Raw genomic sequence first — 17,544 nt, 5'->3', positions numbered from 1 at the left:
ATGCGGATCTACTGCAATACCTAGGGACCTCCTCGGATATTTTCTAGATGTGACCCTGGGCAAGTCACTTAACTTCTATGTTCCTGTTTCTTCACATATAAAATAGGTAAAATAATCTATTGTCCAGGGTTGTTGTGAGGATAAAATGAAATAAGATGGGTAAAGTATCTTGCAAACCTTAAAGCATTATATAAATGCAAGCTACTGTTATTATCATTATCATCTGGAACTCAAGACTAGAGGACTTGGGAGTTATACAATTGGTGGCTATGGGAGAAGAAAGAGAAAAAGGTCAAGGTTAGACCAAAGGAACAAATAAGGAACTCATTATAAAGACAGAGTAGGTACAATTAAAGAAATAGGAGGAATAGCTGTGAAGCTGAGGGAAGAGATGGAATGTACTTAGTAAGAAAGTTCGCCAAGAATGTGAAAAGCTATAAAAGAGTGGGGGAAAAAAGCTAATGGATTTGGCAATCAGAAAATCACTGGTATTCCCGGTTGGACAGAGGCCTGTTCAATATTTCAGATTTGAGATCCAAAACCAGAGTGAGAGGTAGCACCCTTAGAGACCTGCTTTTCGCTGATGATGCCGCACTTGCCTGTCACTTAGAGCGTGAATTGCAGACCTTGATGGATCGCTTCTCCCAAGCTTGCATAAACTTTGGCCTAATCATAAATCTTAAAAAGACGAAAGTCGTGTCAGAGTGCTATGTCACCTCCATTGATACACATCAGTAGCTACCAGTTGGATGTCATAAACCAATTCTTGTATCTTGGCTCTATTGTCAGTGACAATTTGTCACTTGATTCTGAAATCAATCAGAGGATTGGAAAAGCTACTTCAACCATGGCTAAGCTTGCCAAGCATGTCTGGGCAAACAGTAAACTGACAAGATGAACCAAATTTTCTGTCTATAGAGCATGCGTCCTGAGTACCTTACTGTATGGCAGTGAAACATGGACTATGTATACTAGACAAGAAAAGAAGCTTAACAGCTTCCACATGCGCTGCCTTCGGCACATCCTTGGCATATCTTAGTCAGATAGGATCACCAACACAGAAGCACTCCAATGCGAGCAACTTCCAAGCATCTACATGCTACTGAAACAAAGACGGCTGCGCTGGCTCAGTCATGTGCACCACATGCAAGATGGGCTCATTCCTAAAGACCTACTCTATGGTGAGTTAGCCTCAGGCCAAAGACCTGCTGGACACCCCTAGCTTCGCTACAGAGATGTATGCAAGCGAGACTTGAGGGCTCTGGGAATAGACAATGGCAGCTGGGAGGAGATGGCCAAGGACTGTGCCCGATGGAGTTCAGTACTCAGGAGCAGCATGGGCCTTCAAGCTTGGGAGGAAGAAAAACAAATGAGAAGCAGAGAGTGCAGTTTTCTGATGTCCTCATTGCAGCAGGAGCTGCGGCTCCCATATTGGACTGTACAGCCACACTGTGGCCTGTGGCTCTTTAAGGCGCTGATCCATGGTCATCCGTGACTAGTGGAAGCCAACTACTACTACCCAGGAGCAGTAATTTGCCCGAGGTCACAAAACTACCAAGGAACAGAATCAGGATTCTAATCTAGGTCCTAAATTAGATATACTATTCAACCCTAAATTCTTTAGACTTTATTAATAAGAATGTCTGGATTCTCAAAGGTTTTGATGACTCTATATTAATAAATACCATATTTGGGGTGGGAGATTAGAGAACTATTCTCCCAGTGCCCCTAAGTATCCCACTGGGACACTTGGATGGGGCCCTCTGATACATGTTTTATCCATTTCACAACTAATTAGTAAAGATAATGGATAAATGGGATAAAATTGTTAAAAAAAACCCAAACAAACCTACAACAAGTAATTTTGTCACTTCCTAGAGATGGTAGTAAAATGATTGAATTTAGGAAAGGAAGCCTAAATTGATCTTTGGGCTGTTTGTGGAGTTATGATGTTCTTATCCACTATCACCATGCATGCATTTCTTTTTTTATTAAAAAATATTTTTTTGCATGCATTTCTTAGTATGTGACTAATAGATTAGTCTTAGCCCATGTTCATGGGACAGGAGCAACAAGAGCAAGTGAAATCTGGAGGTAATTCGCAAAATACCTAATTTTATCAAAAGAGTTTAAGTTCTGTGTACCATCAAGCTATTTCATGTATTATGTATTATTTCCATTCTACAAGCTCTTCTTTCATTCTTCTTTCTCAAGAAAAGATGAATAAGCAGTGAGATGTTGAAAAGGCAAGTAGCAAGAGAAAGGAGGAGGAGACCAGAGCATATTCAAACTAGATTATTTACTGTGGTAAAAATTATTTGTGGTAAAGATGAATATTCCCGTTTTTAGCTAACTCATTTGGGAGGGGCCACACCTGGCCCACTCTGAGGTTACAAAGGCAGTTTTTTGAAGGGGAGTTGGTGGTGCATGAGCAACCTTAGACTGGCGGGCTGTTCAGTTGTTTGGTGAGTTATTTACGGAAAACCCTAAATTCCTTTGAACTAGCTTAATTGGGAATGGTCTGAGATTACATAGGTTTTAGAGTTAATAATATTTAGTTTAATATTTTTATTAGTTTAATAATATTTAGTTTAGAGTTAATAATATTCATCTGTATTTCCATTTTCCTATTTCTTTATCTTTGATTTTTATTAGTTTCACCTTTGTTGTTTAATTAATTCCCAAGTAATAAAATCTGATCCTTTTGTGAACTAAAGCTTAGAGGCTCCTTTCTTATTGGCCTGGGAGAAATATCTAAAAAAGGGCTGATCAGAGGGGAGGGTTAAACCTTAAAGGTCCCTCATATTTCCGGGACCCCAATATTAAGGCGAGTCACCCAAATAACGCTCAGTATATCAAATTTTGGTCCTCACATTACTATGGAAAAGAATAACAGATTCCTAGAATTTGAGAATTGAAAGAGACTTCAGGAAGCATTTAGTCCAACCTATGCCAGGAATTAATCACCATGATAATATACCTAAAGAATGGTCTCTTGTTTTTGCCTGAAGTTAAGGATGGGGACCCAGCACTCTTGAAGCAGCTATTCTGCTTGTAGTCAGCTCTCTTAGTGAGTTTTCTTTGATAGCAAATCCTAAATTTGCCTCTTTGCAACCTCTAACCATTGCTCTTGGTTTGTCCTCTGGAGACAAAGGGGGGAAAAATTAACCCCTCCTCTAACTCGACAGCACTTCAAGTACTTGAAAACTGCCATCATCTCCCCTGGAGTCTTCTCTTTTCTAGGCCATGGACCCTCATTTCTACAATTAGTCCTTTATATATCATGGAATCAAGGCCCTTCCTGATTTTTTTGTCTGTAAAAATGATCTGTCCACCCTCATTCAGGGTCTTTTGGCTTACTAAGGAGCTAGCCTTATCAAGAAATTGAATGCACATGGAACTTGTACCTCATTTTACCTTCATTTTAATTGTGACATAATCCAAAGATAAAATAAAGAGGTCACGGAAAAACTTTTGGTTGTAGCAAAGGATTAAGGAAATTATAGCTGAACAAATTATGGATGAAGAATATAATAGGTTACTATTATGCAATGAGAAACAACAAAAGAGATCAATTTTGAGAAATTTGGTAAGACCTGTATAAACAAATGCAAAGTAAAGACAATACAAATTTCTAAAATGACTACAACATTCACATTCCAAGCTGTGCTTCTGACTCGCTGGAGTCATACCTCAACTGCTTTCACACCCTGGAGCTTCTCTCAGCACCTGGCACTTTCTTTCCCTGGAATATCCCTCCTTTCCCACCCTGCTCCCTATCCTAATACTGGTGATTTGCTTTCAGGGCCTCCACTTTGGGAAGGAGTTCAAGCTGACCATCCTTCATATGCCTCCTGGCTGTGGTTCTAACTCTCTGGATATTGTCACCATGCCTTTTTGTGGAGGAAGCCAACCCCCCCCCCCAAGATTTTTAGTTCTTTTTGATGCTTTATCTTAGTTTCTTTTATGTGTTGTCTTCTCCCATTAGATTTGAAGCTCCTTGAGGGCAGGGGCTATCTTTCTTTAGTGACTTCACAGATAATCCTCTCTTCTTTATAAGTGGAAATGTTAATGTTTGTTGCTGTTTGTCAAATTCAGAATTAAAATAGGAATATATATCTATAAGCAGATATGTATCTAAAAGATTTCAGAACTTCTATCTAACCATGCCTCCTCTATTTTTTTTGCCAAATACATAATAGCTTGTATGTTAATAAAATATTAATTTTTGAAAAGGGATGGGATGGAGGGCTCTTCTGACAAAGCTCCAGGTTAACCAGAAAGCCCCAGGGAGAGGCAGCAATTTGATTTTGCCAAGCATGTTAATGCAGTGCTCAGACTAGGACAGTCTAGGCCCAGGGGCTCTGATATCCTTAACATTATGTTCTGAGACTCTAGAGACAGCTCTGGAGATCCAGCAATCTGAACCTCAAAAATCCAGACAGTTCAGCAAAAAGAAGCCAAGCAGAGCTGATTGCCCTGCCTAAAAATGCAGCAGCAGAGAACTGTCTTAAAAAACTGTCATAAAGCTCCAATTCAGGAATTAAAGGAGTGGTAAGTAAATCAAAGAAAACATTCACGAATATAAAAAATTATTGCAAGTCTAACACTATAACAATTAAAAGCAGAGATACAAAGGAAAATATTTTTCCACAAGAACCACATGAATAACTAGAAATAAAGAAGCAAGAAATTAATGAAATAAAAATTCTAGAGGAAAGAAGTGAAAGTAACCAAAAAAGAAAAAGTAGTACACCTTATCTAATAAATGGACTCCCTGAAAACACCGAATAGAACAAACAAAAATCAATGAGTTTATGAGATAGCAATAATACCAGAACTAATCAAAAGACTGAAAAAATAAAATAAAATCTAAGATATGAAAATTAACAGAACTGAGAAAACAGGTCAAGAAAAGATAATTAGGAATCTTTGGACTTTCTGAAAACCATGATAAATAAAAAAGCCTGGATACTACCATTCAAGCAATCATACAAGAAAAACTGTCCAGATCTATTAGAATCAAAGTGCAAAGATGGAAAAAACGAACTGATTACCACCCAAATCACCCAAAGTAAAGTCCCAGAAATGTCACAGCTAAAATCCAGAAATCTCACATCAAAGAAAAAATACTGCAAGTAGCCAGAGAGAATAATATTAAGAGCTAACATTTATATAACTTCTACTATGTGCCAGGTATTATGCCAATTGCTTTAAAAGTAGTATTTCATTAGATCCTCACAATACTGGGATGTTACATACCACTATTATCCCCATTTCACAGTTGAAGAAACAGTGGCTAACAGAGGTTAAATGACTTGCCCAGAGTCCCACAGCTACTAAATGTCTGAGGACAAATTTGAACTCAAGTTTTCCTGACTCCCAGGCCTTACACTCTATCTACTGTGCCATATAACAATTAAGTACCAGTCAAGAACAACCAAGGACCAATCAAGTACCAAGTGCCAATTAAGTTCAGTAAAGTACCAAATAATCACACAAAACTTAGCAGCCACCACTACAAAGGAGTAGAGAGCTTAGAAAATGTTATTCCAGAAGGCAAAAAATAAAGACTTACAATGAGAATAACTTACTCTGTTACAAGGCTGTGTATAATTCTAGAGGGAAGAATATGAACCTCTAATGAAATAGAAGACTTTTCAAAAATTTTTGATGAAAAGATCGAGTAAGAACTCTGAAACACAAACATAAGAGTCCAAAGAAACCTATAAAAATAAATTTGTTGGAGCAAATAGAAGGGGCTGTAAGATGAGGTAGCACTAATATTTAATAGGGAAGAAGAAACAAGTGTCATTTCAGAATTTCGGTGTCTTCAAAGGGTATTGAGGGAGTTAAATATAAAGATCCTAGGGGGTGAATTGGATTTATTCTGAGAGCCTGAAGAGGGAAAAGAGGTGGGAGAGTAAAAGAAGCAATACATTAATACAGAAAGGAGGCCGAAGGGGGTAAAATTTGCTATTTCACATAAGTGGGCTACACCAGGAGAATATGCAAATGATGAAGTGGTGAAGGGACTAGGCATCAGATGAATCTCTTATCTGAAACAAGGGAGGGTTCAGTACACACTCTCAAGTTTACATACTTACACACAGAGAAACAGTTTGGTATACAAACACATCAGACTCAACAAGTAAATAATCTGGGATAGGGGTGGTGGCTGAGAAGAAGAATAACATCACAAATGGAATTTAGTCACAAGGAAAACACAGTTCTTGATTTTGAAAATAAGATCCAAAGGCAGTAGGGAAAAAAAAACCCACAAAGAACTAGAATCTAAAGGAGTGCCTTAGGTCAAAGCTTCTTAAAATGTGGGTCATGACCCTATATGAGATCAAATAATTGAATGTGGTGGTCACGAAAAATTTGGCAACAGTAAAGGGTTATGCATAAAAACTTCTCATATGAAAAAGGAAGCCCTGACTTAGATTGCCTATTAGACAACTGAGGCATATCTGAACAAAACATGTGGTATGACTATATGGAATATTATTGCAACATAAGTTATGACAAAAGGGACAATTTCAAAGAATCCTAGGTAGTATGAACTAAGTAGTAGTGAATTGAGTATAACCAGGACAACAATGTATACGTGCATAACAAAATTGTAAACTAAAACAACTGTGGAAGAATTAGAACTCTGATCAATGTAATTAAAAATCACATCTCCATGCAAATTAAAACAACTCTGAGGTACCTATCAGATACCTATCAGATTGGCTAAAATTACAAAAAAGGAAAATAATAAATGTTGGAGAAGCTGTGGAAAAATTGGAACACTAATGCATTATTGGTGGAGCTGTGAACGGATCCAACCATTCTGGAGAGCAATTTGGAATTATGCCCAAAGGGCTATATAGCTGTGCATACCCTTTGACCCAGCAATACCACTTTTGGGTCTTTTTCCCAAAGAGATCATGGAAAGGGGAGAGGGACCCACATGTACAAAAATATTTATAGCTGCTCTGTATATGGTGGCAAGGAACTGGAAGTTGAGGGGATGCCCATCAATTGGGGAATGGCTAGACAAGTTGTGGTATATGAATGCAATGGAATACTATTGTGCTGTAAGAAATGATGAGCAGGAGGAGTTCAGAGAAACCTGGAGGGTCTTGTGTGGGCTGATGATGAGTGAGATGAGCAGAACCAGAAGAACATTGTACACAGTATCATCAACGTTGTGTGTTGATCTACTGTGATGGACTATATTCTTCTCACCACTGCAATGGTACAGAAGAGTTCCAGGGAACTCATGATAGAAGAGGATCTCCAAATCCAGGAAAAAAAAAAAAAGATCTGTGGAGTATAGATGCTGAATGAACCATACTATTTCTTTTGGTTTTGGTGTTGTTGTTTTTCTATTTTGAGGTTTTTCGTCATTGCTCTGATTTTTCTCTTGTAACATGACTAATGCAGAAATATGTTTAATGTTATTATGTGTATATACATATACATACATATATATATATATATAACCTATATCAGATTACCTGCTGTCTAGGGGAGGGGGGAGGGAGGGAGAAAAATCTGAAATTGGAAAGCCTGTATAAACAAAAGTTGAGAACTATCTTTACATGTAACAGGAAAAAAACCAACAACTTTATTTAAAAAAAAAAAATCACATCTCCAGAGAACTTAGTATGAAGCATGCTATCCATCTCCTGAAAAAGAGGTGACTGACTAAAACAAAGTTTACAGACACACTCTTGGACATGGTCCCTCTGTGGTTTGTCCTGCCTCACTGTGTTTATCTGTTATATGGGCTTTCCCCCCCTTCTTCTATCTCAGTTAATTGGGAGAGCAGGTTGGCACCACTAATACCAAAAAGGAAGGCAGATCGTGCCTGTGTGGGTGTTTGTGTGAACTGTGACATTTTAAGGATTGTACAGAAAAAAATATTTGGGGGGGGGGGGGTTGGTGAGGAAATTGGGGTTAAGTGACTTGCCCAGGGTCACACAGCTAGTAAGTGTCAAATGTCTAAGGCTGGATTTGAACTTAGGTCCTCCTGACTCCAGGGCAGGTGCTCTATCCACTGTGCCAGATGAAGTTTATAAGGAAGAACAGGGAAAGCAAAAACATTAAAGTGTGGTCTTTTTTACATATTTTTTTTTAAAGCAATCATGCTAGCTGTGTGACCCTGGGCAAGTCACTTAACCCCAATTGCCTCACTAAAAAAAAAAAGCAATCATGATATGAAATAGAGATTCATGATTCCATATAGAATCTTCCTTTTGTGTTCTCCCATGCATACGAAATGCTCTTTCTTAGGGGTTTAAATTAAGAATAAAAAAGAAATGTAAATATATGTATTTATTCAACCCTAAGAGATTAATAGGTTGTTAATATGAATATATGGATCACCTGGATTTGATGGAGGTACCTTACTATCCAAATGGATTTTATGAGACCCTGGATTAATAAGAACAAAATGCCCTTTGCTCAGACTTCAAAGTGAACCAACCAGACAGTCCTTACTTACTTTCTCCAAAGAGAATAAACAAACTCAAAATGCCCCTTTGAAATTCCCATTCACTATCTTCTTTCCCCAGGAAGAGAGACCTCCTCAGTCTCAGATAATACCAGTTCCGGTTTCCACCAATCTATTCATTAACATCTGCCTTAAGAAGAGCTGTTAAACTGATTTGTATTGTTTAACTGATTTACATTTGTAATGGGTTAATCAGTATCATGCCAATGAAGTTATTCTGTAACCCAGGGGAAAAGAAGACCTTATAAACCCTTAGAAAGAAGAGGAGTTTTGAGCTTCTTTCTTAGGGAAGACTCCACACATGATCATGTGTTATTTCTTTTTTCTTGGGACAACAAAATATTAAATTGATATTATGTTTTTTTGTCTGTCTCTGATCTAGTTTTGTTCTGTAGGAGACATGTCTCTGATCTGTTTTTATTTTTTTTTGTAGGAGATATTATAAGATATTATAATTTCTCTGATCTGTTTATTAATTTATAGGAGAGATCAAAGATTATTTCTCTGATTTGTTTGTAGGAGACAGGCAGATACAAAAGATATATTTTAATATTCGACAGGATCTAATAGAGCAAAGAAGCACTGGAAAAAAAAGGTTTCTTGCGTTTATTGAATAAATAATATTTGATGACCTTATAGGAGCTTTCAACTTAGTTGATTAATTAAAGGGATATATTGATTAATAAGGAAAATACAAACATATCCCTGGATTTAGTTACAGTTTAGGATGATAAGACTAAATATGAGAATGAATCAAGAAGCATACTGAAGGGTAACTTAAGCGAGAGGGGTTGGTAAGTTCCCATATACACACACACACATACACACAAATATATCCTAATGGTACAAAGGATATTGTTGGACTATATCATGTGTCTTGCTTTTTAAGTTCTCCTATCTTGTTGTGAAGGATATAAGGATACAAGGTATGGCAATGGAAATGAGTAAGCAGCACTAAGACATAAGGGAACAATTAGAAAAAAATTCAAAACACTTCCTGATTCTCATGGCAGGAGGCATGGAAAAGGATGGCAAATAGTTCTATCTCCATTCTCATCCTGATCTTTAATTTCTACTTGTAGTGAAATGAATAATAAATTGTGAAAAGAGAAAGATGCCACCTAAGAAGAAAGTTTATTACTATCCATCTAATCTTAAAGAATTACCTATTATCATTGTGAGCTAAATGAATATAAAGGCAATTAAAAGACTGTACTTTGATTAGGAGTTAAACAGTTGCATACATCTTAGTAAAATCCTCCTTATTTAAAATCACTTCTGTGTAAAGCCATTATTTCTTTGGTGTTGTTGATGTTTGTCCTTTGTCCTCAAAGAGGACTGTGACATAAGGGTGATGTCATGACTTGCGGTAAACTGGATTTAAGTGAGGGTGGGCTGTGCAAGGTTACCAACCTCACTCTCTTCTCCAGAGCCATCTGAGTCCAGTGGAAGATATTTATCAGGACAACTAGAGATGATTCCGGATGTTTAAGGCAACTAGGGTTAAGGGATTTGCCCAGGGTTACACAGCTAGTAAGTGTCTGAGGTAAGATTTGAACTCAGATCCTCTTGACTCCAGGGCCAATGCTCTATCCACTGCACTACTGACCCTAGAGCCATTATTTCCACTACTATTCTAAATGGTTATCTTACCATCTTTTACCTAGGATGCAGATATTTCACTTCTGAGGTTTTGGTGAAAAGGGAAAATATATATATGAACATGGGTACAAGAAAATTTTAACTTATTACATCACAGATGATGCCCTAGAAGAGTGAAAAAGTATCAGCTTCTGCTTCCAAAGTGACGTTATTAATCTGACAAAAAAGAGAAACCCATGCAAATCATTTAAGAACATGGTATTCTTCCCCCCCCCCTTTTTTTTGCAGGGCAATGGGGGTTAAGTGACTTGTCCAGGGTCACACAGCCAGTAAGTGTCAAGTGTCTGAGGCTGGATTTGAACTCAGGAATTCCTGAATCCAGGGCTGGTGCTTTATCCACTGTGCCACCTAGCCACCCCCAGAACATGGTATTCTTGTATTCAATGAATTTTTAAGTCTGAAAATGATAAAAACTGATGTTGATTAGAAAACACAAAAGTTATAGTATAGACATTTAAGGTAGGTTTTGTGTGTGTGTGTGTGTGTGTGTGTGTGTATGTGTTTGTGTTTGTGTGTGTGTTTGTGTGTGTGTATGTGTTTGTGTTTGTGTGTGTGTTTGTGTGTGTGTATGTGTTTGTGTTTGTGTGTGTGTTTGTGTGTGTGTGTGTATGCGAGCGTGCATGCACGTGTGTTTTAAAGTCAGTGTATGCTAGAGTCAGAAAATACGTATGTTTTAGAAAGACAACAAACCGAAAGATTTCATGCACAAAATCCCAATGTTTTCTCTCCTCCCTCTGTCTCTATGTCTCTGTTTCCCTCCCTCCCCCCAATCCTCACATATACATATATGTCTCAAAATCTCAGAAATCAATCTTCAGACAATAATGGAAAGTCAATGCCTACAAATTCACAAAAAAGAAGTGAAATAAATTATACCTTTAAAACAAACCATTTTCTAAAAAAAAAAACAAAACCTGTATAAAAAGGGAGAGAAAACCAATGAAGATTGTGGCTTGGTATGTTATTAAAACTTACTTGTGTGGGGCAGCTAGGTGGCGCAGTGGATAGAGCACCGGCCCTGGAGTCAGGAGTACCTGAGTTCAAATCCGGCCTCAGACACTTAACACTTACTAGCTGTGTGACCCTGGGCAAGTCACTTAACCCCAATTGCCTCACTAAAAAAAACAAACAAACAAAAAAACCAAAAAAAAACTTACTTGTGTTACATATGAAGAATTTCCTTGAAAATGTTAGTAAATAGATATAATAATACTATAAAGTTGAATTATTTTATGCTCTCTCATTTTAATTTGAATTTTATGTATCATAATGTGAGATTAAAATTGGATATTAGATCATAAATCTCTCCTACTTAACCTTTCCCTTAATTTATCTCCCAGACTAGTAAATGGAAGAAGCTTCTGGTTTTCTAGATAGAGCCTTTATTGTATGGTAGTCACAAGGTGATGTTGATTAGAAGGATAGGAAAGTAGAAACACAATACAAATCGTCTTAAGTCTAAGCTTAGTCTATATTCCGTATAAAACTCACCAAAAGCCGAAGGCCACCTTTGGTTTATTTTTGGTTTTTGGTTTTGCTTTGTTTTTTTGACTTTTGTTTCTTTTGCTTTTCTTTAAAACTAAACTAAGTGACTTTTCAAAGACATTTTAAGTATATGCTGTGGGTGAGGCCATCGGGCCTCAGAAGCTACCAGAATTCTTTTTTTTTTACTCTTTCTTTTTGAGAGAGGGTTATTGAACCCTATTGCTTGATACCTCACTGAAAACATTGAATATTGAATCTTGCTAATTGAAGTCATTTCTTTTTGATGAATTAATCACCACTTTAAGTATCTGCTACTGTTATACTAGAGAATTCATGTATAAGATGATGTGGTCTACTTGCTAAAAGAAGATTATGTAACAGTCTAATATAATCAGCTATTTATATTCGTTTATTATTTATATGTCATTATACTCTGGGTATGGTTTGGAATTATTGTATATATCACTAATATGTTCTCAGTTATGCAGCATAGCATGCATTATGTGGTAGTTCATCAGTTAAATCAGCCTTTACTGAAAATCAGTGGCACAGACAAAACTGATGCTAGAGAACTCCACATTTTCTACCATAAAGAACATTATGACAGCATTAGAAAGATCAATGACAATTCAGAAACCCCTGCCACTTTGGCATGCAGAGAATTGGGGAACCAGTTAAAACAATGTGGCATACCCCAAACTCTAGCAGCTTAAATACCTTAAAATTTAACAAGCATTTCCTTCTACAGGCAAACCACTAAAGCATATGGCCTGGTTTTCTGGCCCACCTCAATCTCCCTCACCCTTTCCCTACCCTATACCTATTTTTTTTAATCCTTTTTGGTTTTGTTTTGTTTTGACTTTTGAAAGGCACTGAAAAGACCTGGAATTCATGCTTTTTTGGTCACCCTCCTATCCAAGCTAAAATTTTTTCCCCAGTTTATACATCACTGGTGGGAGGTGATACTTCTGTTGCCTCCTATATACGGGAATTACAAACCAGGCTACGTGAACTCCATGAGGCAGGAGCTGTGGTCCAGGCAGGCCCATTAGACTTTTCATAACATAACTTCAACCCAGGAGATAAAATATATGTAAAGAATTTTCAGAGAACCAGTGGAACCCAACCTGCCTGGGAAGGACCTTTTCAGGTATTATTGACAACTCCTACTGCCATTAAAATTGGTGAAAAAACTCATGGATTCATTGCTCTCATGTAAAGCCTGCACCATTCATAGGTGAAGAGATTTCAGATAGATGCCCTTGTTGTGAAGGGTAAGGCCGATGTGGAATGGCCTCTAAAGGATCCAGAGTGGAATTATAATAATGATAGGGATTTCCAAAGATTAAAAGATGCTAGAGAAACACTTCTGAAGGGAATGGAAAAGCTCTATCTAGAAAACCAGAAGCTTCTTCCATTTACTAGTCTGGGAGATAAATTAAGGGAAAGGTTAAGTAGTGTAGATTTATGATCTGATATCCAATTTTAATCTCACAATAAGGAAAATCAGAAAAGCTGATTTCTCTTTTACTTCCTTTTTTTAAAAGTTCTTGAGGAGTCACGAAAATACCAAGAATCAATCATTTATTAAGCCCAGACTATGTGACAGGTACTGTTCTAGGCTGGGGATACAAAGACAAAAATGAAAGTCTCTGATTTAATGGAGGAGTTTCCATTAATAGTTTTAAGATCACACCACAGCCAGCTGTTGGAATTTTATCTCAAATATACGGCAACTAGGTTTATATTTAGAACAAATGATAGGAATACGGGCTCTAGGCCTGAAAATAAAGGATGTTAAAGTGTTTGTTATTTCATCATCTACTATATGCTAAAGGATATTCTTTTCATGTTCCAAAGGTCAAGAATTAATTAATCACTTTTAATGTTTTAAAAATTGTTAAAGTACAATGAAGCTTGCGCATCATTTTAAAAATGGGTGGCAATGGGCGGCTAGGTGGCACAGTGGATTAAGCACTGGCCCTGAATTCAGGAGTACCTGAGTTCAGATCTGGCCTCAGACTCTTGACACTTACTAGCTGTGTGACCCTGGGCAAGTCACTTAACCCCAACTGCTCTCACAGAACAAAACAAAACAAAACAAAAAATGGGTGGGAAGGTGGGGTAGAGAAGAAATGAAAATATACAATATAAAGGGCATATAAACCTTATTTGAGCTCCATTTTCACTAATTTTTAAAAAAGTTATTTATTACTGACTTTCATCAGTTCTGTCATATATAATAGAGATTAACAAGTACTTATGGAGATGATTACAATGCTAGGTGGCACAGTGGATAGAATACCAGGCCTGGAGTCAGGAAGACTAATCTTTCTTTGTGCATTCAAATTTGGCCTCAGACTAGCTGTGTGACCCTGGGCAAGTCACTTTGCCTCCTGTTTCCTCATCTTTAAAATGAGCTAGAGAAGGAAATAGCTAACCACTCCAGTATCTTTGCCAGGAAAACTCCAAATGGGGTCAAAGAGTTGGAAACGACTGAAAAATGACTGAGCACACACACTGAGCATTCATCAGGGGGCAATGTCTAGTTCCTAAAACTATAAGCTGAATTTAGTTGAATAATTCAAGAAAGGAGAGAGGGGAAGGAGACAGCTTGGTATAGTGGATAAAGAACTGGTCTCAGTGTGGATTCAAGAGCCACCACTGATAACCTAGGGCAAGTCACTTAACTGTTCAGTACTCTAGACAGCTCTAAGGCTCTAAATTGCTGACAAAATACCTATTTACATTCATAGCTGTATTCTTCAATGGAAGCTCTCTTTAATAATAATATCAGAAATTTTTTTTAAAGAACTGAAAGAAAAAAAGTACTTGGACAAAAGTATTTTTTAAAACCTTTAAACTATCAACCAAAAGCAAAAGTGTCATAAATCACAATAAAATTTACCTCCTGTGGAAGTTCTAGTTTAGAGCGATCGGTTCCTTCTTTTGACTGAAGTCCCATCAGATACGGTACAGGAGCATCGAGAAAATGAAGGAGGGAGGCAGGAAGAATGGGGACATAGACATGTTGCCACTGAAATGGGAACAAAAGGGTAGTGATCCCTTCTGCTACTGTCATCAGGCGCTGATAATCTGCAAAAAACAAATAATCTTCATTTTAAAAGACTTGACAATACACAATTCGGGGAGAATTTTTGTACTTATAAAATGATTCCTGGGCAGCTAGATGGCGCAGTGGATAGAGCAACGGCCCTGGAGTCAGGAGTACCTGAGTTCAAATCCGGCCTCAGACACTTAATACTTACTAGCTGTGTGACCCTGGGCAAGTCACTTAACCCCAACTGTCTCACTAAAAAAAAAAAAAAGATTCCTTACAATGCACAGTTAGCTAAACAATTCCAGTTTAATCACCCTTTATTTTGAAAGGCATAGAGATTACTAATACATTCAAAATACCACCACTAACTAGTTTAAAACAATCCCTTTTATATCTGAACCTCTGCTTTTTAAATATGAGAAGATTAAGCATTATTGAAATCACTAGTGATGTTCTCATTCAAAATATACAATGTTCATAGAAATTTCCTTTGTGAATTTTTATGGTAGGGATCATTTTATTTTAGTCTTTATATTGTTAGGACTAGCAGAGTTTTTTGTTTTATTTTGTTTTAAAACAAAGTATCTACACTCATTGCATTCCAGGAATGGAAGATAACCAATGAAACAGACAAAGGCTGAAGATGGAAGGGGTTTATGCAAGCAGTAACAAAGAGGCCAAGAGTACCTAGATGATAGAATATGTAGAAAAGAAGGAAGTGGCCAGATTGTGAAGAGATTTAAATCCCAAATATAGCATTTCATATTTGATCCTGTGTATAACAACGAGCCATGAGTTTATTGAGTAATAGGATGACATGGTCATTCCTACACTGTGAGAAAATCATTTGGGCAACTGAGTGGAGGATGGATTGAAATGAGGAGAGAAATGGAGGCAGTAAGACCAAAAATAAGACCACTACAATAGTCCTGGTGTGATGGAATGAGGGCATGCAACAAGATTGTGGCTGTGTAAGGAGAGAGACATGTTGTGAAATTAGAAATAAGACAACAGATTAGTGGGGTGAGTGAGAATAGGGAATTGAGGATGACAGTGAGGTTGCAAGCCTGGGTGGACTGCCTCAATTTTTTTGGTGAAGTGTGAGGCAATGTCCCTAGCTTCTGTTGTTGGGGGAAAGAGCACTGTGAAGAACTGAAGAAGAGGCAAGAATATTTCAAACAGCCACTGTGATGAATGGGATAGTAAATTTATTAGTGAGGTACAAAAAGATTACATTGTTTCAGTAAAGGCACAATTAAGATTGTATAACAAATTTGTACTGTACCCAGTAAGCACAATTTTGTGATTTCCTACAGCTTTGTTTGGTAGCACGTGAATAGGAGTGAAGGAAACAAATGGTGGGAGTAAGTCAAGGATGGAATTGGCAAGTCATAATTAGCCACAGGGAAATCAAAGGAAAGTATCCATTCAATTTGAGAAGTTTTTTTTTTCTGTAACAATGATTTTTACTATACCTTTTCAGTAAAGTTCTTTTCTTTCTTTCTTTTTTTTTTCAGTAAGGCAATTGGGGTTAAGTGACTTGCCCAGGGTCACACAGCTAGTAAGTGTTAAGTGTCTGAGGCCGGATTTGAACTCAGGTACTCCTGACTCCAGGGCCAGTGCTCTATCCACTGCACCATCTAGCTGCCCAGTAAAGTTCTTTTCTAAAAGCTATTCAAGTTGATTAATAATGCCAAAGTGGGTTCATGAGCAACAGTACCAGAAACTCTTGTCCCTTAGAATCCAGAATCTTAGAATCTACCCTCTATCCCACCAATGTGAACGAGAGAAGTAGCCCAGGTATCACAAGGAAAACCTACAGTAAGAACTAGGCTTTGAAACAGACCACAAGTTATCTAAATGCATGCAATTTCAAGTTGTTCTCCTTATAAATTAAGGAAGATATGTATGTATAGAGCCTAGAGGGGAATAACAAAATAATAAATGGTTTAAAAAATTTTTTTTCCAGAAAAGATAAAGGAACTATGGCTAAAGATAGCCGTTTTTTGTGGTAGCAAAGAATTGAACCATGATACACTGTTCAAAGAACCTGACATTATAGGTATTGTTAACATTTTTATAAAACTTTGTGTTTTTATTTTTTCTTGAATTCAACAGGGTAAGTGAACCAACATTCACAATACTCTTTACATAAATAACCAATATTTAGTCATGCTACTTCAAGGAGAACATCAAATATTTATGTTCTTTGATAATCAGATTAGAAAAACAAAATCTTTACTTAGGAGGCTAAGTCATGGAAGGCCATAATTAACAGAGTTAGTACATCCATAGTTTTTTGACCTATAAGCACTTGCAGGGCCTCAAATGAAAGCTACTACAAAGATAATCCCCCATAGTAATACAATGTTTGAGATATAGGAATATAATAACTATTTCATTTGCATTCTCTTTCTTTCCCTTTTTTATTTAAATCTTCTTCCAGAGCTATCAAAGGAAAAAGAAAAGGACCCAATGTACAAAAATATTTATAGCAGCTTTTTGTGGTAGCAAAGAATTGAAGGGATGACCATCAATTGTAGAATTGCTGAACAAGTTGTGGCAGATGATTGTGATGGAATACTACTGTGCCATAAGAAATGATGAACTGTATGGTTTCAGAAAAACCTGAATTGATGCCAAGTGAAGTAAATTGAACCAGGAAATCATTATACAAAGTAATAGCAATATTTTAATATATTATTCTAATATATAATATTCTAATGTAATAATATTCTTATATATATATATATATATATATATATATTTTTTTTTTTGCTGGGCAATGAGTGTTGTGACTTTGTCAGGGTCACACAGCTAGTTAAGTGTC

The 17,544-nt window shown here is 37.0% G+C and overlaps 1 protein-coding gene across 2 annotated transcripts in view; it reads right to left on the bottom strand.

Moving 5' to 3' along the window:
- The window catches only part of DENND5B (DENN domain containing 5B), a 191,351-nt gene that overhangs the window by 100,446 nt on the left and 73,361 nt on the right, over nucleotides 1-17,544 (bottom strand). For both annotated transcript variants that reach the window (XM_043965769.1, XM_043965770.1), the window contains one exon: nucleotides 14,562-14,749. In XM_043965769.1, the coding sequence (XP_043821704.1) occupies nucleotides 14,562-14,749 (188 nt within the window). The remainder of the gene's footprint in view (nucleotides 1-14,561; nucleotides 14,750-17,544) is intronic.

The sequence above is a fragment of the Dromiciops gliroides genome, chromosome 5 (assembly GCF_019393635.1).
Source record: "Dromiciops gliroides isolate mDroGli1 chromosome 5, mDroGli1.pri, whole genome shotgun sequence".
NCBI classification, from domain to species: domain Eukaryota; kingdom Metazoa; phylum Chordata; class Mammalia; order Microbiotheria; family Microbiotheriidae; genus Dromiciops; species Dromiciops gliroides.
This window is presented reverse-complemented; position numbering and strand designations above follow the sequence as displayed.